Here is a 15,895-nt window from a genome sequence, read left to right as displayed (position 1 = left end):
TTGCATTGTAAATATTTAAAGTTGACGATATGTTATGATTTAATAGTAAATTTTTCAAAGCTGGCTTTGGACTTAGGTAAAATTATAACTTATTTATTTTAAAGAAAAAACCACGGATAGTTTTAAATTTACATAGTCGTATAACTATAATCAAGTTAATCCTGTTTTCAAGAATGCGCGGCTTTGGCGGCCAGTTATTGACTTGTACATAAAATTGAATTTTAAATAGAAATGTGAATGTATTAAGATTTAAAACTTTCAAAACGGAGGCTTATAAATATTATTATATTATGATTGTAAAATAATTTGAGAATTTGAGATTTTAAAAACAGAAAGCAACACAGCTAGAAGAAAGATTGCAGAAGCAATGCTTATTTTGAAGTTCAAACCTAACATTAACAAGAGAGATGAGTTAGAAACTATCAAACGTTTTTTAGTAACAAGTACATAATAAACAGGGTGTAACATATTGTATACTTTACAGACAGGGGATTGTCTACACATATGTAGTGATTTTTAGTGATATTTATAGGTTTTGTTTACTTTCTGAGTACAGGGACCACATCTCACACACGCACACTTCCGCCTCCTATTCAACACACTACCCTTACAACATCAATCAAACCATATTAGGCTCCCACGTTTCACACTTCTCATTGGTCAGTACGATTCCCGCCATTTTCACTCCACACTAGATACATACCTACACACTTCACATCATGCACCTGTTCACCGTTGTAGCACTCCATGCTTCTGTATCATGTGTAGTATATTTAGTAGTAGTTTTAGGAATGTACAGTATTTACTATAAAAGTTTGTCGTCGTATAAATTAGTTTTGGTATGAATTTTGTTATGACTTTTTTGTATCGAATTTTTGGATAAAGTTGATTGATTAAAAATAAATTAACGTACACAAATTTTGCCTCAGATATATGTTTTTTACGTTTTGAATTTTTAACACTTGTTTTTAGATCATGAATACGATGTAGTTACATTGAAACGTCGAGTAATCTCCTTTCCCTAATAAGAGCATTTTTACTTGTCGCAACAACCGGGATAAAGATAATTTTACCCAGAATACATTACAACAATGCGACTCATAAATAATACTCCAATCCGGATTTTACACGTAAAATAAAGGATAACATTTTAAATTTGTTTCACTAAAATTTGTTTCACTTGTTTCACTAGATTGTTTGATGTTCAACACTGGATCAAAATTCTTATGAACTCGAACATTAAGAATTGTACAAAACAATTGACTCACATTATTCTAGGATGGATATTTCAGGTAAAACAATTGCCATAATCGGAGGAGGTGTATCAGGAATGGTACAAGCCAAGTGGTTACTCCATTACAAGCTAGGATGTAGGATACTTCTGTTTGAGTCTAGAAGTGACTTTGGTGGGGTATGGGACATATCTGGTCCTAATGGTGTCATGGATTGTACTGTCTGTAATGTTTCCAAATATCTGATGGAGCTAACAGACTTACCCTGGCCTGATGGTACTATTGATTTTCCTCATCACTCTCATGTATTGAAGTACATCAAAACCTACGCTCGCAAATTCATTGTTAATAGCTCTGTTGAATGTTATTTTGATAGCCAAGTTGTTTCTGTAAAGAGAGTGGAAAACAAGTTTACTATAGAAATTGTGAACTTAAAATCTCAATCTGAAAAAAACACTTTTACAGCAGATCATGTTGTAATAGCAAACGGACACAGTGACGTACCAAATTACCCTATATCCGGTGTTAACAATCTAGACTTTGTCACACATTCAGTTAATTATAAGAATTGTTCGCAACTAGAACTAACCAGAAAGAAAGTATTGGTAGTAGGATTGAGTTTCAGTGCAGTTGACATTGCAGTAGATCTCACTAAATTTGGTGGCAATGAGGTGAGCGTGTTGACACGGAAGGGAAGTTGGTTTGGTCCAAAACGTGATTTGAATTCCAATGCTCCTTCTGATCTGAAACTTCCTCGCTTGTTTACATATCTACCTCATAAAGTACTGAACAAGTTGATAAAGATAGCTTTTAATTGGAAATACTTCAATCAAAATAACTGGCAAATTTCCAACAAATGTGACCCAGCTGGGGGAAATATGGTGAGTTCAGATGAGTTTGTGGATTTAGTGCGGACTGAGAAAATATCTGTTATACACGGTTCATTAACGGAAGTTAACAATGGCAATAGTGTGTCAATCGCTACTAACGAAGGGAACAAATTAAAGTTAACATTTGATCATGTGATATTCTGTACTGGCTATAAGCCAAGATTTGAGTTCTTATCAGATGGATTGCAAGCTGGAGAAGGACAATATCCTGATCTTTATATGAACATGGTACCACTGAACACTCCTCTCCTCATGTCTTATATCGGGTTATTTAACAGCAGGTTCACCTCCCCCTTCCAGGTTATAGACCTTCAGGCACAGTACATTGTTGCTCTGTTGACTGGCAAAGTAAAGCTGCCTGATCAAAACCAGATGAAAATGTCAGTTTCTAAAGAGAAAAATGACCTGGCTACAAATTGTAAAGCATTCCGAGCAAGTCTGTTTTTACCCATTGATTATAGAGATAAACTAGCTCATATTATGGGTAAAACTCCCAAGTTTTTGGATTTGGTGTTATCTCCAAAGTTGATGATTGGGTATTATTTTGGTCCCATAACTTGGGCAGGATACAATTTGAGTGATTCTAGACTTGGTGGTGTAGCTAAAGACTCACTTAACAGAACATGTGACAGAGCCTTCGGTAAGAACTGGTTCTTGAAGTTGAATTGTATTTTGTTTGGAGGCATTTTTTCTATAACTGGAGCCATCTTTTTACCTCAACACTATCTTTGATTTTTCAGATTGATTTTTAAAATAACATTGAGGGTTTATATGAAAATTTTAATTTCAGCAATTTTAAGAATCAGATATAAATGTAACTTTGCTTGATTTAAAAGGCCACCAATAGGGGCTTTTGAGCAGTATAGGTACACATTACACAATTTATTTTAAACAAAATAAAATTGCTATCCCTGGAAATGAAACGATCTGCACCTACTTAGTTTACAATTAAAGCCAGACCCGCCTTGCAATGACTTTCAGTCCTGCGAGCTCAACAGATCATGGCTGACCTAAATATAGTATTATGCCTTGACCTAGATATAATAAAATATGAGCCACAGTTCATTCTTCTACCTAAATCTCTACACAAAATCCTGCATTGTAAAAAAATCTTGTTGAAAACGGTTTATAGAAATCGTCAGCCACAACTTACACTACTATGTAAAACTATGTAAAACAAACTACACAGTATCGGCACGTAGATAAAGAATGTGAATGTAACATAGCTCTCACTAACACAATTAAGAATTTTTTAAAGAACTTTATTGTCTCAATATTTAATACGTCCTCCCACTCCCCTTCTTTCATCTTCTTTACGCTACATAGATAATCAAGTTTCTCGATCTTTGTTCTTCCTCATTTACTGATATCACGGCTTCTTTCACAGTTTTTGCTGTAAGCTGATTGTTCTGGGCGCTGTTCTTCCTGACGACATCTGCCCAACTTATCATTTCACTTTTTACAGTTTTCTGCACCGAGTCGATCTGACCCTGCTATCTGTTTGTCAGCTGCTTTTGCATGTCTATCTGTTCTGTTTTCATATGATATATCTTGCTAGCTGCAGACTTGCATAAGTTCATATTGCTGTCCATTAAATGTACTATGCTGCAGAGGAAATTTACAAGCGGACCCTTAAGCAGTTTTTGTAGAACACCCTGGTTGATATCAGATGAGGACGAGACACATTCACGGCTTTCGTGAGCTTTCCAATCTCCGACCGGGTATCCTTTTCCACTGTGTTCCACAGAGAAATCCATCAAGTTAGCGTGGCGTGTTATTTCTTCTACAGTATGATAATCACGAGATAAAGAATCGAAAATTCGAGAATGTTCGTGTATTTTCAGTCACTCGGGATACGATATTTAAAGCCGATTTTGACACACCTTTCCATTTATTAGATTATTTAATACCTGCAGCGTGAGGTTTGTGTAATATAAGACGACACAGCACCGTCAGTAAATTAGATTTACCTTGTCGTGTTTACCTTACAAACAGTTTCCTATTACACATAACCTTCACTGCATCTGTATCTTGGTTAATTATCTTAATTCTGTGATATTAGGTTGGATTTTTGTAATTTTGATTTTTGAATACATTATTTTGCTAATTGTGAGAGAATTCAATAGAATTTAATATAGTTTGAATTTTCTATTTATGAATTTGATAATTTACCCAAACAATTACACGTTATCATTAACTGTGTAATAAAATGTTATATCAATTTTATGTGTTTGATCAAATTTTGTTGTATACATTTCAAATCGTATGTATTATTCTAAAACTTAAGTTAAAGTTACAATGCATGTTTCATTTTAATTTCCTTCAAAACTAGCTGACAAATAATCAATAATCTCTGTTCTTCTTCTGTAATAACATTGTAAGTTTGTTTGAAAAGCATTAATAAACCAATACCATAAAAGATAGCTGTAATTTCACTAACAATTACTCAGCACATGTACAGACTACTGCCGTAGTGTGTTTGCACAATAACTACTGCTGTAATCTGTAACTTGATCCTGTTTTATGAGGTCACGTGAATACAGACTCTATTGTGTACGATCAGCTCTTTCTTTACTGCCACATTCAATTAGTTCCACATCAGAACTCTAGTTCTACAGACCAGTTTTTGAATTTTATAATTTCCATATTCAGGAGTAAAGTTATGATCCGCTACGTTGAAAAATATTAATTTTATCATAAAATACAGATAAGATTTTAAACACGCCAATAATTCTTACACCTTGCTGTACAGTGTACATATTACATTCTAATTTTATAAATCGTATCTACGATATAGTAAATACATCACTCAGTTTGTAACATTCCAGTACATTGTGCAAAAAATGAAGGATATATTTAAAAGTTGGAAGCATGCAGGGGTCGATATAAGGAGAGTGAAAACTACAATATACAATTTTGGGGCAGACGTTCGTCTCACGGATTTAGCAGTATTCATGAAATTAAATCAAGGGTTGTTGTGCCCAGTGTGTCTGTGAATATTTGAGTGCAAGTACTAGTATTTTCATATCGACCCAATTTACTAAATATTCTAGCGCATTTGTAACCGTAGTTTTACAGAATTCTAAATGCTTAATAGCTGGTTTAAAGGGAAACAAATTCCTCTATAGCTGGTACCACTCATATTTACACTCAGAATTGAGTTTGACCATTTTCTGACACGGGATTGGGGACAGATTCTGTAGCCAACCAGAACTCTACTTCTAGAACTTTCCACTGAAAATTTGAAATTTTACTTATTTCTCTGAGATTCAATGCCCGTTGCTTTAAGTTAATGGCTATTTAGTTCTTCTAATTCTGACTGCATTACAGTAGAATGGGTCAAGTGGTGTCTACCAATGATTTTGAGTACAAGTACGATGACGAACCGCACGCAACTAGAAGAAAAGAGATATTAGGTTTGTACTTTAATTTCCTGGAATCTCAATGAGGCGGCGTTTCGTTGCTCTGCTCTAAAATTTCCTTGTTCTTAATCTTAGATTGTTATTGAATTCTGTTAACTTATAAATGTTTAAAGTTAATCTGGCGTATTTCGTCGCCAATTGCCTCGTACTTCAATTTTTCATCGTTTGTAAGATCGGTTATTTACACGATTCTAAACCACCTGATATTTACCGTTTAAGTAATTTTATCTTAATACTGCACTGCTTAACGCTTTAACGTGCAGCACCGACTACTGAGTGTGATCGACTATCAATATTCAATAACATATCATTATTCATTTAGTGCATGGTAGCCCGATTTAGAACACATTTTGAAATGAGTTGTTTGCAGTTTGTTACGCGCGAATGCCGAATACTTGAATCTGGACACACGCACAGATATTACGCGCATTCGTGGACTGGAATTAATTCCAATCTTTCGCGAAAGATTGAGCTGAGATGAATTCGAGCCTTTCACGTTTCCAAGTCAGCCCATTAAGTATTAACATGCCATGTTAACATATTATGTTGTGTCGTACATGACGAACTGGCACACTATTTTTACATTCAGGTTATTATTCCAACCAGAACTCTAATTTCACATTATTATCAGCAAAGCACCCAGAGATGAAGAATCTGTTTGGAGCAGATCCGTACATGAAATGGCTCGTTCCCCTGATAGTAATCTTCCAACTAGTAACTGCATTCTACGTCATTCAGCTGCCCGGATGGGCTATCTTATTTCTAGCCTGGGCGCTTGCCGGTAACAAAATTATCAATACGTATACAGTATACTTAGTACCATTACTTAGTACCATTACATCTACATTGTGTTAATAAACTTTGCACATCTTCATTTGATAGTTCCAATAATTATACCAGGGTTTTTCTTATAAACTCATATGCAAGACGAAGATCATAAGACACTTTTTGAAGGACACCATCTATCACACTTCGCTGATGTATAAAAGATTTTATATTTGTAAACCTTGTTAACCTTGTTAACCTTGTTAACCTTGTTAACCTTGTTAACCTTGTTAACCTTTGTTAACCTTGTTAACCTTGTTAACCTTGTTAACCTTGTTAACCTTTTTTAACTTTTGTTAACCTTGGGATGTACTTCAGGAACAATTAATCACAACCTTTCTCTGGCAATGCACGAAATATCTCACAACCTCGCTTATGGTCACTCATCTCCAATGATGAACCGTTTCATAGGTAAGATTTTTTGGACATTTCAAACACGTTTTTTATGCTGAGATGGTCCAGAATTTGTTGAGGCACAATGTTTAAGTCTCTGTTGCTAAGTTCGCTATAGATTATAAGGAACAAATTTAATTTGAATAAAATTTGAAGCATTTGCCAGTTAAGCTAAACGGGAAACTTTTCAATTTGACTCTCAGGTGAGTAAATGCACAATATTTACAAATATTATATTATGAATTATAATATTACAAAGTACCCTAATTAAACTTATCCCCCTGAAACAAGTTCTACTTATATGCTATACGACTAAACTACTTGTTATACTTATCGTTTGCTACGAAACGTAACCTAGCTCTTCATAGAATCTTACTGCATACAGTATGGTTATTTCTTTTGCGACAAAAGCTGCGAAATGCATGATTTTTTATCGTGTAAAACTTTGTGTCATGGAAGCTTTTAAAACATTGAACTCTGTCACGTAGTATGTAAATCAAAGATTGTAAATCAAAGATCGTAAATCAAAGATTGTAAATCTGAAGCACGGTGCTCAGAAGTCGATGGAAATTAATCTATTATCCTGCTTTTTATGCTATTACGTTATTTAGTTTTAAAACTAAAATGCTTGAAGTGAAAATGTCAGCAAAAGTCTTTATATTTGCCCAAAAGTAGTATAACAAAGAATTCTTGATCTACTTCAGGATTCGTAGCTAACATACCGTTGTGTGTACCTTCCTCCATCACCTTCAAGAAGTATCACCTGGATCACCATCGTTACCAAGGTGACAACACCCTTGATGTGGACATTCCTTCTCATCTAGAGGGTTACTTTTTCTACAACACCTTCACCAAGGTAACTATTCCACATACTTCTTATATTACTTCTTATACGATACAGAAGTTTGATTAGAATATTATTATCAAACACTTCATTACAATCTGTGAGCTATGATTAAGTCATAAAAAAGGTGTCTTACAGATATCAACATATTTTCAGCTTTTTTAAAGCATATTTTCAACATATTTTCAGCATATTTTCAACATATTTTTAGCAATATTTTAACATATTTTCAGCTGATCTGGGTGTTCCTCCAGCCTCTATTCTACACAATCCGACCTCTCTTCATCCACCCCAAACCTGTAGAAACTCTGGAGATTGCTAACACTATATGGACAATTGGCTGGAACTATCTTATCTACAACTTCATTGGTACGCACCACAGTCACTACGAGTCACTCAATTTTAATCGAGAAATATTCTGATATAAAATTGGTGTTATTAGACGTTTATCTTCTCTGCTGGTTATACTCTGTACATATTCTGTACATTGTATCACAACTCTTGCGAGACGAAGATCACTTTTGAAGGACACCATCTGTCACAATTAACTCACTACATACAAACGATCTGGAAAGAACGCTTCCCAAAGAAATGATCTCACTCTTAACCTCATCACACCACTAACTAGAGTCCAGGTAGCGCACTGTAGTTCGACAGAGTCGAACTTTAGGGTTTGTCGAATTTCAGTCCGTGTACCAAAGTCAACACACCATAATTACCACACCTCGCCACTCATCCATGGATCACACACTTTGCACTGATTTGGTAGAGCTTTTTTTTTTGGTCGAGCTTTTATTTTATTTGACTCTATGCGTCTTGTATTATCAGGAGGTTGGGCGTTGGCGTATCTAGCCGGAGGAACCCTCCTAGGAATGGGCCTTCACCCAATGGCTGGACACTTCATCAGCGAGCACTACACCTTCAAGAAGGGACAGGAGACCTACTCTTACTACGGACCCCTCAACTATCTCGCCTGGAATGTTGGGTATCACAACGAGCACCATGACTTCCCTTATGTATCTTGGAGCAGGTTAAATCGCATATTTCTTGAAAGATCGCATTCAATATTGTTTCAATAAAGATAACTAACAATTAGATCTTAATCTATGACTAAATAAGAACCAAACCAAGAACTAGGCATAACTCCAGTACATTCTCTAGACTACCAAAAGTAAAGGAGATAGCTCCAGAGTACTACGAGATGCCTAGTTACGACTCCTGGAGCGGGGTTATCTACAAGTACATCACCGACCCTGAGATTGGACCTTACAGCAGAATCAAACGTGGCATTCCTGCTGCTACTGTATCTACTGGGTGAGTGTTCTCAGTTACATCGGGTGGGGAGGGGGGGGGGGGGGGTCACAACAATATCGGGTCTGGTTTCAGCTGATATTAATAGGGTCGATCTCGAAAAGCATTAACCTAGCACATTTCTATCTTTATTTTACAATTCACTTATTCAATGGAATATAGAGCTTCAGGTGAGAATAGTAATCCTTTTATCTTTTTATCATTGTTGTAGCACCGTGCTTGCTTTGAACCTGACAACCAATCTTACATTAACTTTAATTAACGTCATTTTATGATCTACTTTATCGCAGAGAGGAGAAGAAAGTCGAATAAACACGTGGTTGCACTGTCGATGTTAAAACGCCTCGCACGAGACGAGTGCAGCACTCTAAAGAAGAGTGCAGCACTCTAAAGAAGAGTGCTCACTATGTTGAACTCGTGTTTCCCAGCTCAGGACAATCTGTGACCGTCCTGTACTTTATAATGACCCGGATAAAGTTGGCCGGGAAAACGAGGAGTGTTTAACATTTTCAATTGTCGTTGTTACTTAATTTATGTGAATTGCATGTGTACTTTTTATTTCATAACATACTTGTTTAATAAGTTCTACATTTAGGGAAATATTACATCGTGTCTCGTTACCTGGGGACCTCAGGCTATCATGGTAGAGATTAGGCGGAATGACAGGCTGAGCGCGGCCCAGTAACGTGTCTCGTGGCTCCCTTAGATTATTTATTGAATTTAATTAATTTTTAAGATCTCATAGACTTCGAAGCTTTAACTCAGGAGCCAGATTACATCATCTCCAGTGGTCTACCATTCATAATACTTTCTATAAATTAATTGAATCTGCCGATTTTGTATATTAATGCTTTAATGCTGGTTGATTTATTTGAATAAAAGTTATAGATATCGGTAGAAATATTACTTTCACAAATGATTGTTAACGATTAAGTAATTGATTATGATTCATAGATGTTAATATTTAATTAAGGGTAAGGGACAGCCGAATTATCAGCTTTTGTAATTTACAAGGATTTTATGTTGGTTGTTGGCACGTACAGCTAACTCTGTGTCTTGAAGATGATATTATACCTCAATTTTGTAGATTTTACTATTCGAGTCATTTCTTTGTTTTAAATATTTGTTTTCTTGTAGTAACATTGTAACGAATGCGCGCAGACGGAATGCATGGCGCGAAGGTAAATACTAAATACATAGCTAAGAAGAATTGTTTCATATTTGATATTAAACCATTAAAGGAGCAAATCATGTGGAAACGCTTCAGAATCTCAGATAAAATCATAAAAACCGTCATACAGCTATCAAAAAAAACATCATCTATATTATGATTATACATGAAACATTATGATACATCCAGGACCCTGTAACCCTGGTATTAGTATTACTGTCACCAAGATGTAACTAGGGCGAACGGAAAAATTAGGTCTCACGCAGGAATTTCAATTAGGGGGGGGGGGGGGGGGCTCATGTTTTGTGTCCGTTTTTGTCCGTTCGGTACCCTATATTTTCAAAACGGACAAAAAGTAGGGCGGACAAATAACATTTAGATGCTTCCTCCTCCTCCTCTTCCCCCTCATCCTCCTCAGTCCTCGTCCTCCTCTGCATCCTCCTCAGTCCTCCTCTTCAGTCCTCCTCAATCCTCCTCAGTCCTCCTCCTCATCCTCCTCAGTTCTCCTCTTCAGCCCTCCTCCTCAGTTCTCGTATAGTCGTACTTACTTGGGTTACTTGGGGTTGCTTCATAGATCCTCTATCGGGTCATCAGAACGGCTGACCACCCGTGCAGCGAAGTTGCTGTCTTTTCTGCGCTCCAGTTCAATAACGAATTCCCGTTCTGGCAACAATATCCAGTAACAGGAGGTTCGTCCGGAATAGATGTAACAAACTCCGTCAACAATGACTTGAAGCGTAGGGGGTCCTCGATAAGGTGCAGGTTTGCGGGAATGATGTTCCACAATCGAGGCCCCATCACTACAAATGAGCTGTCAAAGATCGATTGATTCCTTTGGCTACTGGACGTTGACAAGCTAGGGACTACTGCTTTCTGGCCATAACGGAGTGTATCTGTAAACTGAACGTTGACATCATTAGGACACTTCTTGTGTAGGATCTTCCACATATGAATGATAGTGTAACGTTCTCTCCTCCGTTGAAGTGACATCAATTTTAAGGCCTTCAGTCTCTGCCAATAGTTCAGATGTTGTACACCATGTATTTTTGACGTAAATGTACGTTGTACTCCCTCTAGTTCAGCGATATCAGCTTGCTTAGTTGAATTCCAGAGGGGACAACAGTACTCGAGATGGCTTCTGACTAATGACTTGTAGAGGGTCAGCATAGTGATCTTGTTTCTCGATCTAAAAGCGCTCAGAACCCAAGAGGCAACTTTACGGGCACGATCTGCTATCATAGTAACATGGGAGCTCCAAGACAAGTCCGCCGAGATCAAAACCCCCAGGTCTTTGACTGCATCCGTAGGGTACATTATGTTACCATGCGAAACTTGATAAGTTTGCGTCAGGATGGCAAACGGGAGGTCTTGCAAGCTGTTTCGGGGACAGCGTTTGTGCACGAGTATCTCAAATTTATCCTCATGCAATGACATGTTATTGCATCTTGCCCAGTCGATGACAGAGTTGAGATCATTTTGCAGTATACTTGCATCTTCAAGTGTATAGATGTGCCTCAAAATCCGTGTATCGTCAGCAAAGAATCTAATGACACATCCTGTGATGCACAGCTTCATGTCATTAATGAACAAAATGAAAAGCAGCGGGCCCAAAACTGTACCCTGTGGCACTCCGCTTATGATTGCTGCAGCAAGTGATGACATCCCGTCCAACACAACACACTGTGTGCGGTCACTTAAGAAGGATTCGATCCACGACACCACCTTTTCGTGAATTCCCATTCTTCTAAGCTTCTTAATAAGCAGTCGGTGATCCACTTTATCAAATGCTTTCGCAAAGTCAAGGTATATGGCGTCAGTATCAGCGTTTTTCACCAATCCTTGAACAATGTCATCAACGTGACTGAGCAGTTGGGTGAGACAGCTCCGCCCAGATCGAAATCCATGTTGATTATCACAGAGTAATCCGTTCTTCTCTATGAAGCTAACCATCTTGCCACGCAGTATGCGTTCGTACACTTTTATAACGTGAGATGTGAGCGCCACCGGCCGGTAGTTGATAGCTTTCGCCCGATCACCCTTTTTGTAAAGAGGAGTGATGTAGGTATCTTTGTAGAACTTAGGTACTTCACCACGCTCAAAGGATTCGCTCCAGATGAGCCGTATCGGCTCGCACATCTCTTTTGCACAGCTCTTTAAGAGGATAGCAGGTATTCCATCAGGTCCGCTAGCAGAGTTAGGAGGAATATTCCCAATTGCAGATATGATATCGTCATCCATGATGCAAAAATCTTCAAGAGTTTGCGGATGTTCGATCATAGGTAACGGGAAATCTGGGTCCTTGATATCAGGAGAGCTTGGATCACTGAACACGGAGCTAAACTGCTCCTGAAGTAAGTCCGCCATCTGCTTTGTGTCAGTAGTGATCTCCTGGTTTGCATCAAATAGCATGTTAATACTGGATTTGATAGTTGAGAGGGATCGGGCATAACTATAGAACTAGAAGAACTTCGGATTACTTTTAATCTTCTCGATGGCTCTGTTCTCCTTCTCATCCAGTTTCTTGGTATGTGCAGTCATGATGTCGTACTGTAAGAGTGCAACTTTATTCCTGACTGCCTTGATCTGGTCTTCTGAAGCATTCTTGTCAATTAATGCTTGGAGTCGTGCTTTTTGCCGGTTGCATTTCCGTCTCAACGCGTTGCTGTGCTTAGGACGTCCAGAGGGCACCGATTTCTGAGGAACACACGAACAGCAAATCTGGAACAGGGTCTCCGTAAAAAGAGCAGGAAACTCCTCAAAGGAGCATGAGTCACGAAGCTGAGACCAGTTAACTTCCTGTAACTCCTCCTTTAGTGCATCAAAATCCGCCTTAAAAAAGTCAAGAGACCTGAAGCTACTTTCGTCAAACTTAGGGATGGTAGCCTCCTTTCGGGATAGCGGATTGGTAGCGAGCATAACATCCACCAGATGATGGTCAGACAGTGAGGTAGCTTGTGCCTGAACATTAGTAACAAGTCTGCTGTTATTCGTGATGAACAAGTCTAGAACATTGTTACCCCTGGTTGGACAAAGGACGTATTGACTCAGCAGATGCTTGGCCATGAAGTTGAGAAGGGAGTGAGCTGATAGCTGAGTCTCACTGGAACCTCCTGACGACACGGATACAGTCTGCCAGTCTATTGAGGGTAAGTTGTAGTCACCTGTGAGCATAATATCGTAGCTTTCATCATTAACACGGTGAATACACGTGGAGATAAACTCCAAAAGTGAGTTGAAACTGCTGAGGGGGGCATTTGGGGGTCGATAAGCCACTACAACACATGTATTAATCGTGCTGAATCTGCAAAATAAACCCTCGCAGGTACCATCATCAAACGTATCACACTCACTTACAGGTATGTTGATGTGGGAATAGAGCAAAACTCCACTTCCGACCCGCCCACTTCGGTCACATCGGGAGACTGTATACCCTGGAACATGTAGTTGGGCATCAGCCATATAGGGTTTGAGCCAAGTCTCAGTGAGCGCTACAAAAGGTAAGGAATGATTTCTCGCTCGTTCATCGTTAATGTAAGCGGAAATATCGGGCACCTTCCAACGGCTTGTACTTGAAGCGCTCGGATTCATGGACTGCACGTTTAAGACAAGTCATGAGGAATAGTGGGCACGTTCTGCATCATCTGGGCATGGGTAGGGAGCAGAGGTGTCGGATAGGGGTACTGGCGCTGTGGGTAGGCCAATCCTGACTGAAGGTGTGGTGGGGGAAACTGGTATTGAGGGTTGGGGCGGGGACTGGCACGGATTTCCGAGATTTCCCGAGTGAAGCAGGTTTGCATCCTGTCCATCAGTCTCGCTAACTCTAAAAAAGAAGCCCCATAATCAGCAACTGAGGTAGAATCCTGGGTAGCTGTAGGGGCGGGGGCAGCTTTATCACCTTTCTTGGGCCGAGGAGCATCACCATTCTCCTTTCTCCGGGTCCCTTTCAGGTGGATAAATGTGCACTCTGAGTTAGTACACAGCTTGTTCTTGACAGAGAACTTACAGAGCACGGGGTGAAAGAACTTGCAGCTGGAACCCTTATTGCACCCGAAGTTACGCTGAGTACCAAAGCGGCAGTACTTATCACAGTATCTAGGGTGTTCGAACTCACAGACACGTCCTTCATGTTCTTTCTTCCCCCTTAAACCATGCGGACATTTTCCTCGCTTATACTTCTCACACACCCGTTCTCTGACAACTTTATCCAGTTTTGAGTTGAGATCATTAAGATTTAACTTCTCCTGGTTCTCCTTGAAAGATTCCGATGTTTCGTTGTGAGGCGAGGAAACTTGCGAAGAAGATATAGTGTCAGCATTAAGTCTCGCAAGTATAGCGGGGTCCGTGATACTCACGCTATCATGGGGAGTTTTCCTCTTTCTAGACACAATAGGCACACTAGACTCGTTGCAAGATTTGCAAAGCCAAACGTAGCTAGAAGGTAGGTCTATCGAAGCCTGAGTTAAAACATCATGTAAACCAGATACAACAGCACAATCGTGAGATCCCCGAAAACACATATGGCAGTGAAAAAGCGGTTTCTGTTCCGGCTCGAGATCTATCACGTATTTCTGGTTACACTCCGGGCATTGTGAGGGGAGCAAAGCGTTTAACTGGAACAGTATGTACGATACCTTCTTAGTCCTCCTCCTCCTCCTCTTACTCCTCAGTCCTTGTATGTACGATACCTTCTCAGTCCTCCTCCTTGTCCTCCTCAGTCCTCCTTCTCCTCCTCCTCATCAGTCCTCCTCCTCCTCTTCCTCATCGACATCAGTCCTTCTCCTCCTCCTCCTCAGTCCTTGTATGTACGATACCTTCTCAGTTCTCGTATTACATTTCAATTTGTTTGACATCGTTAACATTTAAAAGACTCTACCTTATAAGTCTTCGAATAGGTCCTATAGTGCAGTAATTAATTAGAAGACATTGCTTGAATACTTTAGGATTTTGAATTTTGATTCAAATTCAATTTCCATATCTACTACATACTATACATTACATACATATATCATATATAGCACATATATATGATATAGCATATCTGCTCACTAGCTCTTCATCTGAGTATCAAGTTCTTGCCTAGCCTTTGGCTATAGTAAATATTGATCTACCGAACGATATTTTTCATAAATAAAGTGATTTTCATCCCTTTTTATGTTATTAAAAAATGTGTAGACTATTCTTTGTACCTTACTGAGGATTGCAGAAAGTTTGAGAAAGGACCATTGTCATCAACCGTGCTACCCATTTCTGCAGATAGCCTGTTACAAATTGTGGAGACAATTTAAATCAAAAGTTACAATTTTTATCCGTTCGGTACCCTATTTTCTGAAAACGGACAAAATCGAACGGACAAAAACAAAAAACAACATGAGCCCCCTCCCCCCCCCCCCCCCCCCCCCCCGTTAAATGTTTCTAGATGTAAAATGTATCTAGAAACACAGTGCCAGTGGTGAAATCCATTTGATTCTAAAATGTATCGTTTGGCCGCTAAATCAATTTTCAAGGTCTGCATGCCCATATTTGGGCATAATGCCAAATGATCGCCTCTTAATGGAGCTGGAAAGCTTCAATGGGGTCTGAAAACTTTTACAAAATGTTCCCATTGGCTTACCCCGTTGTCAATATGGCCCAAAATTATCTAATTGATTGAGAATGTCAAATACGGAAATATCAATTCGCGCAAAGATTTTATAACTGGTCTTCCAGGAATTTGCCTTTTGTGGGAAAAGTATCCAACGGATTCCAAAATACTTTTTAAGTGCTATTAGAAAAAGGTTAAGAATAAATAGTTGGAGACTTTCAGGAAG

At 38.7% G+C, this 15,895-nt stretch overlaps 2 protein-coding genes across 3 annotated transcripts; both read left to right on the top strand.

Moving 5' to 3' along the window:
- Window positions 1-305: 305 nt before the first annotated feature.
- Window positions 306-10,037, top strand: LOC134812206 (sphingolipid delta(4)-desaturase DES1-like). Of its 2 annotated transcripts, XM_063819467.1 has the most exons (9): window positions 306-311; window positions 5,453-5,538; window positions 6,176-6,325; window positions 6,688-6,780; window positions 7,467-7,618; window positions 7,840-7,975; window positions 8,435-8,636; window positions 8,768-8,920; window positions 9,208-10,037. In XM_063819467.1, the coding sequence occupies exons 2-9, from the start codon at window positions 5,457-5,459 to the stop codon at window positions 9,227-9,229; spliced, it is 990 nt and encodes a 329-aa protein (XP_063675537.1). In that variant the 5' UTR covers window positions 306-311; window positions 5,453-5,456; the 3' UTR covers window positions 9,230-10,037. The 2 variants fall into 2 exon arrangements, with proteins under 2 accessions (XP_063675537.1, XP_063675536.1); XM_063819466.1 differs by lacking the exon at window positions 306-311 and having other exon boundaries at window positions 5,452-5,538.
- On the top strand, window positions 1,273-4,413 carry LOC134812642 (dimethylaniline monooxygenase [N-oxide-forming] 2-like). The gene has a single exon (XM_063820130.1). The coding sequence runs from the start codon at window positions 1,280-1,282 to the stop codon at window positions 2,852-2,854; it is 1,575 nt and encodes a 524-aa protein (XP_063676200.1). The 5' UTR covers window positions 1,273-1,279; the 3' UTR covers window positions 2,855-4,413.
- Window positions 10,038-15,895: the final 5,858 nt, after the last annotated feature.

This window comes from Bolinopsis microptera, chromosome 3, assembly GCF_026151205.1.
Source record: "Bolinopsis microptera isolate Bmic1 chromosome 3, MBARI_Bmic_1.0, whole genome shotgun sequence".
Classification (NCBI taxonomy): domain Eukaryota; kingdom Metazoa; phylum Ctenophora; class Tentaculata; order Lobata; family Bolinopsidae; genus Bolinopsis; species Bolinopsis microptera.
The sequence above is the reverse complement of the archived record's forward strand: the minus strand, read 5'-3'. Positions and strand labels throughout refer to the sequence as shown.

Excerpts from the sequence above, each read along its gene's own strand:
- LOC134812206 (XM_063819467.1), top strand. The coding sequence starts at position 5,457 with ATGGGTCAAGTGGTGTCTACCAATGATTTTGAGTACAAGTACGATGAC. Across the intron at positions 6,326-6,687 it reads TCTAGCCTGGGCGCTTGCCG|GAACAATTAATCACAACCTT; the intron begins GTAACAAAATTA and ends GATGTACTTCAG. Across the intron at positions 7,976-8,434 it reads TCTTATCTACAACTTCATTG|GAGGTTGGGCGTTGGCGTAT; the intron begins GTACGCACCACA and ends TTGTATTATCAG.
- LOC134812642 (XM_063820130.1), top strand. The coding sequence starts at position 1,280 with ATGGATATTTCAGGTAAAACAATTGCCATAATCGGAGGAGGTGTATCA.